Source organism: Mus pahari, chromosome 18 (assembly GCF_900095145.1).
Source record: "Mus pahari chromosome 18, PAHARI_EIJ_v1.1, whole genome shotgun sequence".
NCBI lineage: Eukaryota > Metazoa > Chordata > Mammalia > Rodentia > Muridae > Mus > Mus pahari.
In genome coordinates, this window is record NC_034607.1 from 10481261 (window position 1) to 10502196 (window position 20936).

Here is a 20936-nt window from a genome sequence, read left to right on the forward strand (position 1 = left end):
GAGGGGAGAGGGGAGAGGGGAGAGGGGAGAGAATAGAAGAGGTTAGTTTTATTCCTCCAGAAGACCCAGGGTTAAATTCTCGCACCAATGTGGCAGCTATTACAACCATCTGTAAGTCTAGACGGAAGGTAGACCTGGTGCCTGCCCTCTTCTAGTCTCCATGGCAATGCATGCACATGGTGGACAGACAGACAGACAGATGCACAGACGGACAGAACAACCATACACATAATTTCTTAAAATTAAGTATTTCAGCCATGTCATTCTAACACAAACTTAAACTTGATTATCTTTATTAACTAAATATTCCAATTACTCAACTATCTCTAAGATCCCCGTTTTGTTTTATTTTTGGAGACAGAGTCTAACTATATAGTCCAGGATGCCTTGAACTCACTTGAATCCTAAAAGTGCTGGGATTACAAAGGTTTATTACCATCCCTGTCTTTATTTTATATCATTTGTACTTTTAAAGATGTTGATGAACATTTAATGCAAGTGAACATTTAATTTTGTATAGATTTAAAATACCTTAATATTCATCTTGACTGAATTTGCTCATAAAATTCAATGGTCTTAAAATATGAAAAAAAAAAAACTAAACAATGCATTTTTTTTTTTTTACAAACCTGGACCTTTTGCAGGAGGAGGTGGTTTCTTTGGTTTCTGGGGAGAGGGGAAAGAATTAAAATTAACTATTTAAAGGTACGATAAATTAGTGTAAATTATATTGTTTCTCATCTTACTCTTGCCACAAATAATAAAATATTAAAAAATGTAACAACTCTAGAGTCACTAAAAAGAAATATTATTACATCCAAACAGATTCCTTAATCAAAAAGACAAAAAACTCTTGATGAGCAAAATGTTTTCATCCTCATTTAATTAGTTTTACACTTCTAAACATCAATTTGCCTTTCTCCATAGCTAAGGAATACAAACCTGGTCAGAAACACACAGAGGGGGAAGTCATAGGCCCCAGCGGAGAAACTACTACTGATGCTTTAAAATCTATACACTATAAAATCTATACCCATGGTGTTGCTCTCTGCCTTAAGCAAAGCAGGTTCTATTTTCGGCAACCTGTAGGTAATACAGAGACTCATACCAAGCTAGTGCCGAGAATAACTAAAGGGCCTGTTGGAAAGGAAGGGTCTAGTGAGAAGAGGGTGTGATTAAAGGGATAATGAAGCGAGGGGAATGTGATCCATGCATACTGCATGGACAAAACTGAAAGCTAAGTTAAAAAAAAAAAATTAAAATACATATGAGAAATTAAAATACAAAGAGTAGCAAATAGACAGGCATAGCTTTCCTTAAGTCTGAAGAATTCTCATAGTTACAGTTAAAGGCAAAATTCTCCTTTCCCCTCAATTTCTAAGCATTAATTCACTTTTAAAACTTCATTTAAATTCTTTAAAAGTTTCTAGCACTTTTAATTATGTTGCTCCAAGTTGTAAAAAGTAACATAATAAATGCAGAAAAAAACCAGTGCTCATTGAGGAAAGACTAAAGTAGATTGAATGCAATCTAACGAAGGAAAGGAATCAGACAACCTAAGCTCTAGAAAGTAATTGCCAGTGATGTACTTAATTAAAGACTCCAAGGGTGAGTGTGCTCTGCACGGGCTTGAACTGAAGATGACGGTGCTGTGTACTGCTGTGTACTGCTCTGCCTTCTCATTTGTAAGCTAAGGCAGCCTTGCATGTGGAGAAAGTGTCAAGGCATCAAAAGGCATACGAGCAAGTACAAACGAATAATTCAGTGTTTTGTTAATACAGAAATAATACATGTATAAGGAGGCTAGTGCTCAGCTTCAAATTACCTTAAATTGACACTTTTCATTAACATTAATTTCATTATTCAGAAAATTAAGAATATATTCAATTTATATAAAGCCAGCTTTTTGGCAAGTCAGAAAAGGTAAACAAGTGAAATGGGGTTTTCAGTACAATGGCAAGGATAAGAAACAGGACTAAAATATAATACTGTTTCATGGCAAGTCAAGTTTTACTTAAATGTACAATCTTATGAACTATGAAATTTATCTAGTAGCAATGTAAAAACATTTTTGAAAAAATATTGGTAAACAACATATTATCATCATTAAAATATAAACAAAATCTTACTGGAAAGTCTTTATCTAGTTCACTTATCTGAACAGCAAAGTTATCTGGAAACACTCCTTCTTTACCGTTCAGTTCACCCTTCCACCAGCCTGCTTCTCCAGTCTCCTAAAATGCAAACCAAACAGTTACATTAATGGAAGCTACACACACACACACACACACACACACACACACACACACACTAATATGTGTGTGTGTGTGTGTGTGTGTGTGTAATAAAGGGTCCTTTACCAGGTAGCCCAGGCTGCCACAAATTTACCATCCTCCTGCAGGCATGAGCTGGTAGTTATCATTAAATGAGAGGAAGCTCACAATGAGCTAGGAAAGTGAGGAAGTCCATTAGCTTTAGAGGGAGGGCAAGGGCTAGCTGGAGTAGGCAACCTAAACACTAGTATAACGTTTTCCTAGAACAAAATATTCTCTGCACATTGATTTCAGCCTGAGTTACAAAACTGGGTTTAACACATAGGTGTGGCTGACACTCACAGATCAATGAGTTTGAGGCCAGCTTAGAGAGGTCCATGCTAGCCAGAGCAAGACCCCCTTCAACAACAACAAAAAATAAACAAACATCACAGAATTATAGAAGAAGTAAATACTTATTATTCTCATAACATTCTGTCCAGCAGAGCACTTTTTTTCCATTACACGGCCTTAGAATTTATCCTAATTTAAACAATCATTTATTTCTTTAAAATAGACTGGGAACATGGCTCAACAGATAGAGGGGCTTGCCACCAAGCCTGATAACCTGAGCTCAAACCCGGTGACACGCAGTGTGGAATCTGGAGAGAACCAATTCCTACAAGTTGTCCTTGGACTTCCACATGCGCGGCGTGTGTACCCCTCCCATAGATTCACCCATTTCACAAGGGAAGATGAGTCCCACACCTGTCACTTACTAATAAACATTTAGGTTGTACAATTCTTGGAGTTAATAAAAGAATACATAAAGTGATCACTGGTCACTTCTCTTTCTTTTTCAGATTACTTATTTTAAACATTTGGATATTCTGTCTATGTGTGTGAACGTGCATCATGCACATGCCTGATGCCTACAGAAGTCAAAAGAGGGTAATCCCCTGGAACTAGAGTTATAATGGATCTAAGCAACCATGTGGGTGCTGGGAACTGAACCCTGGTCCTCTGTAAGAGCAGTAAGTGCTCTTCGCTGCTCAACCATCTCTCCAGCCCCCGATCACCCGGATCACTGGGTTTTAATATATCAATTGTAAGTAATTTGCAAGACAAAGACTTTTTTTTGAGACAGGGTAGCCCTGGCTGTCCTAGAACTCACTCTGTAGATCAGGCTGGCCTCGAACTCAGAAATTCACCTGCCTCTGCCTCCCAAGTGCTGGGATTAAAGGCGTGCACCACCACGCCTGGCTGACAAAGACTTTAAAAAAAAAAAAAAAAAAAATCACTTTATAAGCTTGTATTTATGTTCCAAGTTCCCAGAAACCCAAAACAAAAATAAAGTCTTAGCCCATCTGAAGTTAATACTCTATAGGCAACGCAAGAAGGTACTTCTGTGAGTGATGGCTCACTAAAATATCTTACCTTACTTATCAAATGGATAATCTCCCCTTCTCTAAATGTAAGTTCATCTTCATTGGTTCCTGCATAAGGAAATAATGTTCTACAATATTCCTTAGCTGAAACAAAGAATATAAATACTGTGACTTACAAGTTGACTGATGTAGCAGATACTTATTAAGCCTCTGTGCAAAGTAATATACTCAATAAACAATCAAAGGTTAAATAATTTTAAAATGTACAGTCAACATTAAGAAAAACTTTCACTATCACTCAAATATTACTCAGGGTCTGATATGTATCAGGAATAGATAAACTTCAGAGAGATTCTAAAATGAACACAGCACAATAAAATTCTCAACCTCATGCACTATTCTGGGAATTAGTACAGTGTAACACGTCCATCTGGTGAGTTAGTAATATAAAAGCATATTTATACTATAGTGGTTTGTTTTAGAACTTACCTTTAATCTTGCCATCACTGTCTGGTTTTGTTACCTCCACATTCTGAGTTCTAGATCCCAGTGACTGGTGGATTAAAGGCTAGAAGAGAAAAAGACACTATTAACTAGCTTAAGTTAAAATAAAAATAATACACTTTTTAAAGACTTTACATTTTTGAGCTGGGGAGATGGCTCAGTGTTTAAGACTACCTGTTGCTCCTCCAGGGGACCCTGGTTCAATTCCCAGCACCCACCTGGTGGCTCACAACCATCTGTAACTCTAGTTTCAGAAGATCCAAGCCCCTTTCTGGTCTCCAAAGGTACTAGGGATACATGTAGTACACAGGTACACATGTAGGCAAAACACCTACACACATAAAACAAAAATAAATAAGACGCCAGGCCTGGTGGTGCAGGCCTTTAACCCCAGCACTCGGGAGGCAGAGGCAGGCGAATTTCTGAGTTCAAGGCCAGCCTGGTCTACCAAGTGAGTTCCAGGACAGCCAGAGCTATACAGAGAAACCCTGTCTCGAAAAAAACCAAAAAATAAATAAATAAATAAATAAATGAATAAATAAATAAGTCTAAAAATATTTTTAAAGATTTTACTTTAATTTTAAATATATGTATATATGCCTGCAAGTGGAAACATGCACATGAATTCAGCTGCCATAAAGGCCAAAAGATAGTTTTGATGCCTGGAGCTTGAAGTACAGATGGCTGTAAGTCTACTTTGATAGGTGCTGTACATGTATGTTTACCTGTGCACCAAGTGTATGCAGTGCCCATGGAGGTCAAAGAGGACAGTGGATTCCCTGGGACTGGAGTTATAGACAGTTGTGAGTAACCATGTACATGTTGGGAATCTAACCCAGGTCCTCTGGAAAAGCAGCCAGTGATCTTAACCACTCAGCCATCTCTCCAGTCCCAATAGCCACTATTTTTAAAACAATCAAACTATTAACTAAACTCGAGTATTCACATTACGATTTAATAATAAAATTTCTAAAATAAATGTATATTGAAACTTAATCCTTACAATTTTCTGCTTCAAGTGAGGATTATCAATCTTCCTTTTCACATTAGGAAGCAGCTAACCCATCAAAGCAGTAATTGTAGTCCTAAAGCTCAGTCTCAACCTACAAAAGTGGATGGACTCTTAGCAACATTAAACCTTAAAACAGAGGGGATTTTTTTTAATTTTATGTTACTTATCTATTATTTGAGAATTTCTTACAAGTATACAATGTATTTTTGAGCTTTCATGTATGAGTATTGCATCTACATCACTCCCACCCATCCATCCCTAAAATAGAGGGAATATTTAGCAGTCTATGAATGAAAATATTTAGGTACTCTAACACAGTAAGCTTATATAGTCTACTTAGACATTCTATACAATATGGAAGGTCCTGCACCACCTTCAACAAGTATTTCCTTGAGTATCAATAGACAGTATTATATATGACAATAGTCTTCAATGGTTAAAAATACTAATATACTGATAATTAATCTATCATTATTTTTTCTGTATGTCTTCCAAAATACTCACTTTAATTTCTCCCAGGTTTAACCAGATCTTTTAATATGGTATCATTCTACTTCATTAAGTAATGTAACTCTGAGATTACTCTCACTAATAACTGAGTAGTGGTTATCATTAATTATGACTGGCAGGATACTAATATAACATCATTAATCAAATTTTAGAGCTCAAAGTGTCCCTCACAGAACAAGAAGCTATAGAACACAATGTCACAAAACTGAGAGTTCAGTCCACTATAGCCCATAATTTATTCTCTGTCTTTCTGTCTTTCCTTTACATTTTTTTTTTTTTAAAGAAAGCATTTCACTATGTAGTCCTAACTGGCCTGGAAATTGTGATGTAGACCAGACAAGTCTCAAACTCACAGAGATTTGCCTGACTTTGCCTCCTGAGTGCTGGGATTTAAACATATACAACATCACACTGGACTAGGCCCTAAAATCTTAAGGCTACTTAGTCTCAAAGATCAGAAAGGGCAGGGCGGGCTGGTGTGATGGCTCAGTGGGTAAGAGCACCCGACTGCTCTTCCGAAGGTCCGGAGTTCAAATCCCAGCAACCACATGGTGGCTCACAACCATCCGTAACAAGATCTGACACCCCCTCTTCTGGAGTGTCTGAAGACAGCTACAGTGTACTTACATATAATAAATAAATAAATCTTTAAAAAAAAAAAAAAAAGGGCAGGGCAGGGCTGGGCAGGAAGCAGAAGTGCTCTTTCCTGAATCCACCTCACAATTAAATAGAAAACGACATAGCAAGCGGGTAGAGAAGAAAGCTTTTGAAAACCACTATCTTGAGAGAAAAACAAAGAATTTCACCAGCCAAATGAACCGTAGCTGAATTGAGTAAATAATGAAATGTCTTAAACTTCTAAGAGCAAGGGAGGTACAAATGAGAATTACAGGGGATGGCAGAGCAGGTAAGTGCACTTACGCTTTTAAACCCCAGGTTTGGTTCCCACCACCCTCACAGCAGCAGCTCAAGGACATAGACCTCCAGGTTCAGAGGATCCGGCTTCCTCTTCTGATATCCTCTGGCTCATGTGTGCACATGTTACACACATAGACACACAGGCACGCACAAACATCAAACTTTTTTTTTTTTTTTTATCAAACTATTTTTTAAAATGAGACTTACAGGGCTTAAGTTAATTTCCCCTGAAGTTAATTGCTTAGTTTGTATCACTGGGAACAGAAACTTCCAAAGAAATGTTCAAGCCTCCAATCATTTCCCCCTGAAACAAAATCTTATAAACTATAGATTGTTCACTTGACTCCATTTTAAAATGCTGGTACGATGCTAATCAAATTATCCAATCACTCAGAAGTGATGTTAGTAAATTTAGCTACTGTTGAGAATCCAGAAAGCCAGGTGGTGGTGGCGCATGCCTTTAATTTCAGTTCTTGGGAGGCAGAGGCAGACTGATTTCTGTGAGTTTGGGACTACTCTGGACTACAGAGTGAATTCCAAGACAGCCCAGGGCTACAAAGAAACCATGTCTCAAACAAACAAACAAACAAACAAACAAACACAAATAATCCAGAGAAAAGTGGAGTAGCACTTAGGTAATTTAATATTTCTTTTAATTCTATTTCTTTTAATATTTATTTCACTTTAAAATAGCACAATTTTAGGTAACCATTAACTTTAAAAAAAAATAACAAATTTTAGCTTTAAAAGACAAAGAGAAAATATTTCCCTTTTATATTTACACCAATATAAATAAAGACCTTATGGCTGCCACTAAGAAAAGTCTATCTAGGACTTACCAATTAGTAAGCATCCTAATTTTATGACACTGAGACACAATTACTAACCATTACAAAGTTCACATTTTCCCCATAAGCTTCTCATTCATAAGTCCCTATGACTCCCAAAAGGAAATTAACAAACTTTCAAACTTTTATATCTTAAAAAATGCTTAGTGATGAGGGGAGAGCTCCCAGGAGGACCTAGAGTCACTAAGACATCAGACCGGCCTGTGGATCACATCTGTAAAACATTTTCTGATTGCTGGCTCATATGGGAAGATGTGCTTACCTGAGCAACATAGAAAACAGCTTTAATCTATGGTTCCTATTTCCATTCCAGTTTGAGCCCTGCTTTGACTTCCCTCAATACCAGACTGAGCCACAGCCTCTTTCCTCCTCCCAAGTTACTTTTGATCTGTACATATTACAGTAAGAGAGACCCAAGCCAGTACACTACCTTTTCTGTTTTTTTCTCCTCTGGTTCACTACTGGAAGTTCTTGTCCTAAGTTTCACAGAGCCTTCTTTAAAGATGTCTCCAAATCCAATTCCTCGGATTTTCTTTGGCTGTGCAACTGATCCGGAAGCCGGTTCACTCCCATTCCCCGGAGATGGCAACGGTGAGGTAGGGACAGTCAAAGGAACGTCTACAAGAATAATTTCTTTTTGAAGAATGACACCCAAACTTTACATTACTTTCTACAGTATCTATGACTTATAGTATGTAATTTTAAAAATGAATGATGTCAATAAGATAATAACATGGCACTCAAACATACTAGAGCAGTATGTATATTACATTGATTTCTGTTGATAAATTGAATAAAACAGTAACTATTCTAAGTATATTTATTTGTATGACTAAGAAATTCAGGAAACTAACACTAAAGATTCTTAGCAAGATGCTCTAGCTTAGATAAAGGTAGTTTATCTTGATCATCTTTATTTGGCTATTTCCATATTCCCTAGCGGGTCTCTTACTCAAGATCTCCAAAGTAAATTCACCATCTCTCCCAACTTAAAACTATCTCCAGCAACAGCATCCTCATCAATCCAAAGACTACCTGATAATCTCTGAGCCCTCTTCTCCAGTCTCTCTCCAGTCCACCACCTTCAGGGCCTATGTGATATAGCATCTACTTCATGGCTCCCCCATTTAACTACCCATGTCTCTCTACCACCACAGCATCCTTCTGGTTTAGACAAGTACTCTTTCTACCAAATCACCAAAATTCTCTCAACTGCTCCTGCCACCTGACTCCTCTTCAGTTGTACTCTCCACCCGACAACCAAAACAACCCAGCTGTTAAAAACAGCTGGTCATTTTATACTCCCCTCTAAGCCTTCTCTGTGATCTAGTCCCTTAGCCTGAGTTTCTTCATCCTAAACATTTACCACATTCAACTGTTTGTTTAATCTACAATCACTCTGATCTCAATGTCTTTCAGGATCTTGAAAAGCCTATGTTTTTTTCCTTCACTCTTAAGTATGCTAAGGCACTGCCTATTTATTGAAGGTCTCAATAATATAAATGACTTCTTCAAAAAGCTTTCCCTTCTTACACAGATCTATAGTACTACGTTGTTACTTGTCACAAATATTTTAATGTGTCAAACTATATTAACTTTGACCTATTTAATAAATAGACTTTTATTCTGAATGCAACTAAAGCTTCAAAGTTGGAGGGGGAAGCTGTTTTCTTACTTATCACTGAATCCCCAGAGTCTGGCACAGTACAAGCACTCAATACACTAAAAAAAAAAAACTATGGGTGTTCAATTAAGTGAGCAGCAGTATTCATATGCAGAATTTCCTTTCAATCTTTGACTATTAGATCTCATATTTAATGTGCCTCTACTGACATGTAAATGGACTCTCAGATCAAATGCAGAAGAAATCAAATAAAAGACAACTGAAATTAAAGGATTGGAAGCTTCTGGTTTTTTATACAGAGCAGTCAGGAAAGGCATCAATACGATAGTGATTAACAGACAAGAAGCTATTAGAATATTCCAAAGAGCCTTCCAAGCAAAGGTCCAGTGTGCTCACTACCCGAGTGTTCTGCATTCAGACTGAACCAAGAAGAAATGTGATTAGGTATATGATGGTTGCTTCTTTACTCGCTTTTTCTTGTTTTTAAACACAGACACCTATTTACATTGCTTTAGGTACTATGGTTGTCTGAAGAGGAATGGCACCCACAGTTTGAATACTTGGCCAATGGAAGTGGCACTCTCCAGGAGAGGTGGCCTTCTTGGAGTAGCTGTGGCTTTGTTGGAGGAGGTGTGATACTAGGGCGTAGGCTTTATAGTCTCAGAAGCCCAAGCCACATCCAATGTGGCTTTCTCTTCCTGCTGCCTGTGGGTCCAGAGATAGACCTCTCAGCTCCCTCTAAAGCACCATGTCTGCCTACACACTGCCATGCTTCTTGCCATGACAAGACTGGACTAAACCTCAAACTGTAAGCCAGCCCCACTTAAATGTTTTCCTTTATAAGAGCTTCTGTGTTCATGGTTCTGTGTCTCTTCAAAGCAACAGAAACCCAAAGACAAGTATTATAAATAAAACTGGAAATTACTTAATGTACATAATCAGATGTGTCTAAATTATATGCAAATTCTATGCCATTTTAGAAAGAAGCTGTAGTCCTCTGATATTCGTGTCTGTATGGAACCTTAGAAGCTAGTCCCCCAAATACTAAACAAACAATGCACTAAATCCACTCAAGAAAGATCAAAGCAACTGGTCTACACTCTCCAAAAGTCTCAATGGCCAGACAAGAAGATAGAAAATAAAGACACAAGTCCAAAGACAAGAAATAATGTGTGTGGTCCTGAAACCAGAAGGCAACAAAAGCACAATAAAACAATTAAAGAAGCCGGGCATGGTGTCGCATGCCTTTAATCCCAGCACTAGGGAGGCAGAGGCAGGTGGATTTCTGAGTTGGAGGTCAGCCTGATCTACAGAGTGAGTTTCAGGACAGCCAGGGTTACACAGAGAAACCCTGTCTCGAAAAACCAAAAAAACAAACAAACAAACAATTGAAGTCTAGAAATAAACTATGTGTGAAACAATATCAATATAAAGTATCCTGATTTGATGGTGATAATAATGTAACTATGAGACTATCCTTTTTTTTTTTTTTTCTTTTTTTGGTTTTTCGAGACAGGGTTTCTCTCTCTGTATAGCCCTGGCTATCCTGGAACTCACTCTATAGACCAGGCTGGCCTCGAACTCAGAAATCCGCCTGCCTCTGCCTCTCGAGTGCTGGGATTAAAGGCGTGCGCCACCACGCCCGGCTTAGAGACTATCCTTGTTCTCAAAAAATTAGTAAGATTTTAAAAACAGATACAGAGAGAACATGAGCAACAGCACAAGGTTAATTGTTACAGTGCATCTATCTGTGTAAAGAATACATGAGAACTCTTTCATTTTTTATGTTTACCCAAGTTAAAAAGAAACATTTCTAGTACATGTCTATAATCTCAGCACCTGGGAGGCTGAGGCAGGAGAATTACTATGAATTTGAGGTCAACCTGGACTATAGTAAGACCCTGGTTCAGAAAAAATATAAGCAAACAAACAAAATTCTTCAAAAGATGGATTTGGCTATAGAGAAAACAAAATCTTGTGTAAGAATGCAGAAAATAAAAGATGCTACTGTAAATTTTCTTGATTATTAAGTTAGGCCATTTACAAATTCAGCAGTTCAAAGAGTAGTACAGATAAGCAATAGGGTAAAATTGAATCAGGGAAATTAAAAAGAAAGTATTCGACCAGGTTACTTTTTTTCCCCCTTTTATTCCCAGTATCCTTTGGTTTTTAAAACTACATGAGCTGAAAGTGACTAAACACACACAGGAACAATTCTAAGAGATAAAGTCAGGGTCACATCACTTCAGTGTCTCCACCAACCTGATTCCTCCTGAGCGTTCTGAGTCTCTCCATCATCTGTGAACTCTAATTCTTTCACAAAGTTTGAGGGAAACAGTCCCAACTTATTGTTCAGGGTTCCACTCCACCAGCCTTCTTCTACCTGAAAAAGTTCACAGCTCAAAAGTAATAAAATTCTTTTAAGTGAAAAAACAAACAGAAACAGATACATTTTTTTCTGTGGGGGAAAAAAATGGAGCTGTAAAAATAAATGACAGGTAATGATGTAAAAGAAGCGCTTAAAAAAAAAGAAAAAAAAAAACAAGGGAATATGATATAAGTGGATAAAGTCTAATTAGTAGCTCTAAAATAGTATTAATTAGTCATGCATGGAAATAATCATATTACTTGCATTTTGCAATGTTTACTATGAGAACTTACAACCAATTACATCCTATGAAGCAAATGCTTTTTATTAAACTGACAGATAACACAGTTAAATACATTAATTGAAAAGGCACATAGCTCCTGACTGATAGCACTCACACATTACTGGGCCTTGCTTTATAAATATAACATATGTTTTAGTTTAAAAATTCTGTTTGAACAAAGTTTAATAACTCTTAAGAATATAATTCCCAGACCAGTAAAATCTCAAACCAGTGAAATGATTCATCAGGTAAGGGTGCTTTCCCACCTCAACTACCTGAGTTTGATCCCTGAAAGCCACACAAAGTGACTCCCAAAAGTTGTCCTCTGACCTCTATACATGGGCCATAAGCATAAAACACACACACACACACACACACAATGTGCGCACACTCAGAAATTAAGAATACAGAGAGTCAGAGTTTGATTCCCAGCACCCCTATCAGACAGCTCATAATCATCCCAGCTCTTGGAAATCAGACACCTCCACCGTGGTATAAAATTTTATTTTCCCCTTTCAGTTAAACAATGACAAAATAATTTTGTCTTTGTTTATCTCATTATTGTGTTCACTTTGTGTATGGGTATTTGCCTGAATGTACGTAACCCCCACCCCCACCCAGCTCTAAGAAGGTGTCAGATGCCCTAGGATTGGAGTTATTGTGTGAGGTGCCTTGTGAATGCTATGAACTGAACTGAGATCTTCAAGACAAGCAGCCACTACCAAGTCACCTCTACAACCCTGAAAAAATTCACTTTCAAAAGTTCATCTAACAAGCACCTCCTTCTAAACAGAAATAGTCTCATGAAACAAATTCTTTAACAAATCATTTATACTCACTAATAACAAGATTGCTCAATTTCTGTAAGTTAAAAAAATTCAGTAAAATGCTTTCAAATATATAGTTTCTGCTATGGATGCTAAGGGGTTTTAGTAACAGTAAATTTTGTCAAGAACACTGCTCACTGTCACCATTTACTTATCAGCATTACATGTGACATCATAACTAGAAATATCTCATTTAAATGCATCAAGCCGGGCGTGGTGGCGCACACCTTTAATTCCAGCGCTCAGGAGGCAGAGGCAGGCGGATTTCTGAGTTCGAGGCCAGCCTGGTCTACAGAGTGAGTTCCAGGACAGCTAGGGCTACACAGAGAAATCCTGTCTCGAAAAACCAAAAAAAATTAAAAAATAAATACATCAATGTTATTAACCTTATAACTAAAAATAAACTTTCTCTACATAAAACTTCTCTTGCTGTCCTGGAACTCATTAAGTAGACTGGGTTGGTCTCAAACTCACAGAGATCCACTTGTCCCAGCCCCTAGATTAAAGGCTTATGCCATCATGCCCAGCCTGAAAACCAACGTTTGATAAGTAATTCATGGAACAGGTACTCATTATGTACAAGTCATGATGTTACTGCTAGTAAAAGATTCAAATCCTGCCTCTGAGAAATTGCGTCCTTGCCTTTGCTGAAACAGCTAAATTGGGAAATTATTAGACTACAGCAATCCCAACTCTTTAATAAAGCAATCTAATAAGCACATAGCTAGAACACAATGTAACTGTTAGGCTTGGCAGCACACGCCTTAAATCCCAGCACTCAAGAGAAAGAGGCAGGCCTATCTTTCTACATGCCAAGCCAGCCATAACTACATACTATTTGTCTCAAAAAAAAAAAAAAAAAGTAAACTAATAAAAATGCAATGTAAAAATAAGCACTATAATCAAAGTGGAGATGAAGTGCAATAGGCACAACCTTGAAAGTACCGGAACCTTCTCCCCTAAAAGCAAACGACCAAAAAGCTCAATAGTGAGCCACAGTAAAATCTTCTAGCCAAAAAGCATGTGGGTGAAAAAAAAAGTCACATCAAAATAAATGATAGTCACAGACAATATAGTGAAATACAAATAGCTAGAATACAGTATATATGGAATGGTGAAGTAAAGCAGCAAGCATCAAGAGCTCAGATCTTAGCAGACTTAAGGCAATAAGGAACTGGGCATGATGACTTGTGGGACCATAGCACTCACCATACAGGATGGGGAAGCTGCTTTGAGCACGAGGCCAGACCAAGCTAAATTGTGAGTTCTAGGAAGTGGGCTAACAGAGTGAGACCCTGCCTCAAAGAAAGAAAACCTAAGATAAAGGACTGAAAATTATAGAAACACAGTGTGCTATGGGATAAAATATGACAAAATTCCACAGACACAAAGAAAGAACATCAACTCATCATTTAAACTCCAAATATCAGCAATTAGTTAAGAGTTATTTAATTAGCCGGGCGTGGTGGCACACGCATTCAATCCCAGCACTCGGGAGGCAGAGGCAGGCGGATTTCTGAGTTCGAGGCCAGCCTGGTCTACAAAGTGAGTTCCAGGACAGCCAGGGATACACAGAGAAACCCTGTCTCGAAAAACCAAAAACAAAAAACAAAACAAAACAAAACAAAACAAAAAAAAAAAAGAGTTATTTAATTAAGGAATTCTTGGGAGGAAGGGTGGTAAAGAACACTCATTAACTCAGCAATAATGAACTGGGTATAGTGTCCATGCCAGAACGGAGGCTGAGGCAGGAGGACACCAGTTTAAGGTAAGTCTGAATGAACTATGAGATCCTATCTCTAAGAGATGAAAACACACACTCATTTGAAAACAGAATGCACAGTCTAGCCTGTTGGCACATGCTCGGGAGGTGAAAAGAAAGGTGAATCTGAGGCCAGCCTGAGCTATATAATCAGACTCTGGCTCAAAAACACCAAGGGCCCACTATGCGCAGAACCCTGAGTTCAACTGTTCCACCAAGGAGAAGGGCTTTCAAGGCACGTGACCCAACAAGCTTCCCACATTCAAACTCAGGCCACTGCATGTCAGACAGATATGAAGATGGCTTCAATAAGGTATCTCACACCACAAATGTGGTCTTGATAGGATTCCCATCAAGAACGGATCATTTCTGTGCTCTACCCTTTCACTCTTGATAGCTTTCTAAGTGGTTGTATCATTTCCACAGTCCAAGGCTAGACTGTAAAAAGCACTTCCTCGTGTTTGCTGATACAGCTGTACTTAAGAGTTGTCAAACTGCCATGCAAATCAAAATGTAGCCCAGATTTCAGAGTAGAGAATATTTACAGTAACTTTACTGAAAATCTGAAGCTTTTTGATTATGTCAACAGGTTTCAGAATCTGGCCCATTTCAGATTTGAGATCTGACATGCTGCCATACTTGAACAAATCTAAAGCAAATGGGAAGGACTCTAAATAGCTGTCCAAGCGACAGTTCAAGTCTTCAAAGCTGTCAGACGTTAGGAGTGAATAAATGAGCTTTCTTAAGACTTTCACCAGCCCTACTTCTAAACCTTTCCCGCTGAGGCCCCAGACATCACAGAACAGACAAGCCAACCCTCCTCCCTGCATACTTGAGCCACACAACCCAGAAGCAAATTAGCAGTTGTTTTGCCACTAATTTTAGGGTAGCTTCTTATGTATCACGAATAACAGCAATAAGCAATGTGATTCTTTGATCCAATCTCTACCTCTGAGAAATGAATATAAATATTCCTTCTCTTAGACTGAAGTTTAAAGGAAATAAATGTGATAGCCTTATTCAGCACAGTACTTCTGACATAGCACCAGCTCAATAAACCTTAACTGGTGTCACCATCAAATGACAGATCAGAACTGCCTTCTGTATAAATATCCTAGAAGTTAACATAAACATTAGTGATAAATGAGAAATTATAACAAGATCAATTTCTGCTACAATATATTTTATCAAATCACACTTCTGAAAACAGAATCCCCAACTGTCCAGCAAAACTTCTAACATCCCTTCAATGAGAAAAGCAGACATAAGAAATTAAACGCAACAATCCAAACAAGACAGACTTTAAAGCGGTCTCAGCGTTGCACCCCCACCATTCAAAAGGGAATTCCCCTGCTGCTACTTTGTGCCAAGAGCAAATCCAGAATCAAAGAAAGGGCTCTTCATGTTTGGAGTTATTTAAATAAATTAAGTTACTTTTTTAGCACTATTATATTGGTGTGTGTACATAATGTGAGTGTGGCTGTGCACATGCAATGTGCAGTAGAGGTCAGAGAGGAACATGGTAGAGAAATTTTTCTCTCTGCCTTTACATAGGTTTCAAGGATGGGCCTTAGGTAAACAGGCTTGGGTGAGCTATCTTGCCAACAGAAAACTGTATTAATTTTAAGCTTAAAAAATATTTATTTTGGGCTGGTGAGATGGCTCAGTGGGTAAGAACACCCGACTGCTCTTCTGAAGGTCCGGAGTTCAAATCCCAGCAACCACATGGTGGCTCATAACCATCCGTAACAAGATCTGACGCCCTCTTCTGGAGTGTCTGAAGACAGCTACATATAATAAAAAACAAATAAATCTTTAAAAAAAAAAATTATTTTTACTCCTTAAGGCAAACATACAAATATTATGTAGCAAGGACAAGTATAATAATGTGTCTTTAAATTTGCTTTTCTGGCATAAATTTTCACTAATTTATATATTCTGACAAAGCCCTCCTCTAGAGGCCACACCATCAAGCTGCTAAGCTACTGCCCATGTACACAGTCCTTACCTCTTCAATGACGTCAATGACATCCCCCACGGTCAATTCCAGTTCGTCCTCATTTTGTGGAGAGTAGTCAAAAAGAACTTTACACTGACGCTTTTTTGTCTCTACAAGAAATTATTTTTAAAAATAAGAAAGATCTTTTTTTAAAAAAAAAAAAAAAAAGCACCTTTAGTCACATACCACAATTATATGATGTATAAGAAGGAAAAGAGCAAATGATTTAAACAGCTAATCTCAAGCAACAACTGGGTGGTTTTTAAACACTTCTCCCATGACATATTATGTTCATCACCAGAAAGTACAATACTTTTCATAATAGAAAACATGGATATGCCTGGTCCCTCCAATTACACAAAACCAAAACAATCAAAACCAACTTTCAAGACAACGAAGACATTTTGACAATAAAATGATTGTAGGCAAGCTCCTCCCATGGTGATTTTCAGACTACTTATTGATCAAAGCCTAGGAATATTTTAAATACACTACTCTTAAAGAGAAGCACCCAGTACTCCCTTCACAAAAGAAAGAGGGGGAAGGGGAACGGAACAGGAAATGAAGGAGGAGGAGGAGGAGGAAGCAGGCTGGCAACAGGTGTGCAGATGTGTGTTGCGCGTTGAGGTAACAACCAGCATTCAAACACAGAAAAACAAAAGCCTTAGAAAGTCCACAGCTGCAGAGTAAGAAAGAAAAATATCCCAACATCCGTGTCCCTAGCTCTGCAGCTTGGAACCCTTCCCCCTCTACTGGGATAAAGGTGAAAAAGAATCAGAAAACTATCAGCACAGACTAGCTCTCCTACCTACGCACTAGGAGTCTCACAACCTGGAAGCCAACACTCTAGAGAGAATCTGAAATATATCCACTGGCCTTCCCTAGGATGCTGTAACGGGGGTGGGGAGGGGGGCTTCTTGAATACATGATTTTCTGAATCTGGACAGCCATGTCTCAGGGGGTCATACTTGACCTAGTGAAAAGACACTGATACAAATTCATCAACAGAAAGGTATACTGAGAGAATCTGGTATAAGGGATAGAGTGAAGGGCAAGGTGTTAGCCACAAAAACTAAATGATTAAAGAGCCCAGCAACTAAGATGAGGGTGCAGTTAATCACAAGTAGACTTCTCTCAGCTCTAAGCTCCACACAGGAGGTTCTTGTCTCTAACAAGATGAAGAAAAGAGCTCCAAGTCTATTCTCAACCCACACAGGTACACTGGGGCAGTTTCAAGTAACGTTATTGTAACTTAAGTCATTGGTTTACAGCTAAAGTTGGCAGAGAAATTGTGTCTGGATGTGTTCTTCTTTCTCCTACATTTCTGTCTGTACCTAAAACTAAGCTGCATAGGTCTAGCTCCAACCATCCCTGCAATACCCCTGGTAGATGGTATAGAGGAAGAAAAGCCCATCTCAAGCATACACACCAAGAGAGAAGTCTGAGGTTTCACACCTGAATGGGCATACCTATAGCAGCAGAACAGAGAAATTTAACTTTCTGCTTCTATCATTACTACAGTATCCACTGTATCAGTCTTACCACCCACATCTTGTACAATCACACACAGTGACAGAGCAGAATGTTTTTTTTCTGTTCTAACCTTCCTCGAGAACCACCGGACTTGTACCAATCCCTAGCTGGACTCTACATAATTACTAGAGCTGCATATTCAAATAAGAGAGTCAGTATAAACAGTGCCTGAGAAAAACCTCCATTACCAAAAGGACTACCTTTCCCAGGGTAGGAAGGAGTTACACCACACAGAATGTATTCCACCACACAAAGCCTGAAATTCCTCAGTATCTCTACTCCTGTGTCACCAGCAGAAGTGGTTCTTTCCAATTCCAATACTAAGTATCCCTTATGCTCAACTTCCATAATCACACCAAAGAAACTCTTAAGGAGTAGAGAGTGACAGCATTATAGTACCAGCTAGAAATAAACTCAATTCTGAATAACAAACTATTACCTAAAGATTTATCTTCATTCAAGTAGAGGAGTTACTCATTTTACCAGACATACAAATCTCAGTAGAAACAAAAAGATATGAAAGACAGGTGACTTAGCATTCAAAAAAAAAAAAAAAAAATCAACAGACTCAAAATAAAACAAGATAAAGTTCCAAATAAAGAATTAATGTCAAATAGCTTAAGATAATGTTTTGCTGTTGTTTAAGCTTAATGAGATCCAAAGAAATGCAGATGGAATGGCTAAGCAAACTTAAGAAAAACAAGGCAACAAATGAAAGAGACATTCACATTCGTCAAAGAGACAGATTTTTTTTTTTAAAAGAACTACCAGGAAATCAACAGAATTCATCTGAAAAGCTCAACAGCAGACTTAAGGAAAAGAAAAAATATCAGAACTTGAATATCTATCTGATTTTTGAAGCAACACATTTGAATAAAAATATAAAAACCAAGAGTGAAAAAAGTGGAGGTGCACACCTTTAATACCAGCACTTGAGAGGCAGAGGCAGGCGGATTTCTGAGTTCGAGGCCAGNCTGGTCTACAAAGTGAGTTCCAGGACAACCAGGGAAGTTTCCAGGAACCATTTTTCTGCTAAGCTAAGAAAACAGGCTTTGAAGATAAAAAAATAGTACTTCACTAACTACAAGCATCTGAGTTCTCAATTCAAGCCTGGTGCCAACCACCTTTACCCACTGAGCCATATTGCCAACCATAAATTTCAAATATATACTGGCCATTTTATTTTATGCTCCCAAATCCCACCTGACTGCCCCTGAACTTGTCGTCCTCCTGCCTCAGCTTTTTCCCCCTTAATCATCTCTGAATAACTTAAAAACCTAAAGTAAAATTTTATTTTCACCTGTATGTTTGCATTTGACAGAGAATGGGTTTGTAAAGAAGCCGAAACATATTTTAGAGTTAGACATTTGCCTCTAACATTTCTACATTTTATTCTTTTAAATGTTTTCCTCAGCTTACTCATAACTACACACACTGGCAGGATTCAGTGCTGCTCATAGATATACACTGATTAAGTTCAGCTAGCCTGCACTCACTACAGGCCCCAGGAATTCTTTTCTATTCTACTTTAAAGTCTGTTTTGTTACATATTGCAGAATTTCATTCTTATTTTGAACCAAATAACATACCATTATATGCTGTGTTATTGTATTTATCCCATTATCAGCTAATGGGCACTTAACTCATACTATAATTTTGCTACTGGAAACGGCTGCTTAAACACGGGTATACATGTTTCTATTTTTGTACACTGCGTCCTTTCTTTCTGATGCATAATCCAAGAACACATCTGGATTTGTGTACTCTGATTTGTTTGTGAAAGGGTCCTGGTTGAAATCCAGACTTACATTGAATTTAGGACCAACTGCCACTCTGTTTCTCAAACTGACTGGACGCATTTACATAACACCAATAGTGTACACATCCTTTTTCTACATTTGCATGTTTTTCATAGCAACTGTTATAAGTAGGATAAAGTGGTGTCTTTCTCTTGCTAAACTGAGAGGAACTGTAATAGTGTGGATGAGAATTGTTCCCCACAGGCTTGCATAACTTCCAGCGTTTGGTACTGTCTGGGGAGGCTTGGGAGGTGTGGCCTTACTGCAGGAAACCTATTAGGGCTTCACTCTAATTCCAGTTCTCTCTGTACTTCATGCATGCAGTTGAATATGTAAGTTCTCAGCCTCCTCTTCCAGCTGCCATGACTTCCTGCTATAAAGTCTTACCCCTCTAGAGCTCCAAGCCAAAATAAACTCATTTTAAAATTGCCTTTGATTGTGGAATTTTATTATATCAACAGAAAAGTAATAACCTTGCCTAGCTCCAGCTGGGATCTACTTCTATAATACCCTTAGCCAGCTGAAAAAAATTTAAAAAAAAAAAAAAATCAAGAAGAAAAGATCCAGCTATCACCCCCATCTCATGCCCACAGAAAGGAGTGTTCTGTTTTAGCATCCATAGCCTTTAGATCTGTCTAGCCTGTGCTAAAGAAAGGGGTGTTCTGTTTTAGTATCCATAGCCTTTAGATCTGTCTGGCCTGTGCTAAAGAGAAACATTGTCTTTTTACATCCAGAATTAAGAGTTATGGAGTTTATAATGGGCAGAGATCATAAATTACTCTTCCGTTGATTTGAAAATTCCCAGAGCACAGAAACTGCACAAAAGGATACAGCTCTATGCTATTCCACTTAACTATTTGTCACCAGTCTCCAGAAGGTCACAGTCTAGGCCCACTAAAGTAGCAAAACTGTCCAGCGGAAAGCAGGTCAGCTAATGCACAAACATTTCTGAATATCACAATTTCTGGGAGCACAAAGGATTAAAAATAAACTTTCAACTGGTCTGATTATTAAGAAATCTTCATTTTTCACAAAAAATAAAAAATAAAATAGTTTGTGGTGTAACCCAGTGCTATAACCCAGGAAGCAGCAGTTTTCTTAATGGGCAATAACATAGTAAATAAAACTGTGACATTAAGGGGGCTGTACAAATATCATTAACACCTCATATTTATATTGGGAGTGGAAGTCTTCGTAACTGCCAATCACTTCATCTCGCAAGAGAGTTATGAGCTACAATGTGAAAGATACTGTAATGTCAACAATCTCAGGTAAGGGTAGTTAAACAACTTGTAGGCTGGCAAAATGA

At 38.1% G+C, this 20936-nt stretch overlaps 1 protein-coding gene across 1 annotated transcript in view; it reads right to left on the reverse strand.

Annotated features, from left to right (window-relative positions):
• The window catches only part of Cd2ap (CD2 associated protein), a 74869-nt gene that overhangs the window by 24517 nt on the left and 29416 nt on the right, over positions 1-20936 (reverse strand). Inside the window, exons 4-10 of the mRNA XM_021217992.2 lie at positions 16305-16405; positions 11319-11439; positions 7863-8050; positions 4130-4208; positions 3690-3784; positions 2130-2234; positions 630-666 (exon numbers count right to left, since the gene is read on the reverse strand). Coding sequence (XP_021073651.1) covers positions 630-666; positions 2130-2234; positions 3690-3784; positions 4130-4208; positions 7863-8050; positions 11319-11439; positions 16305-16405 — 726 coding nt within the window. The remainder of the gene's footprint in view (positions 1-629; positions 667-2129; positions 2235-3689; positions 3785-4129; positions 4209-7862; positions 8051-11318; positions 11440-16304; positions 16406-20936) is intronic.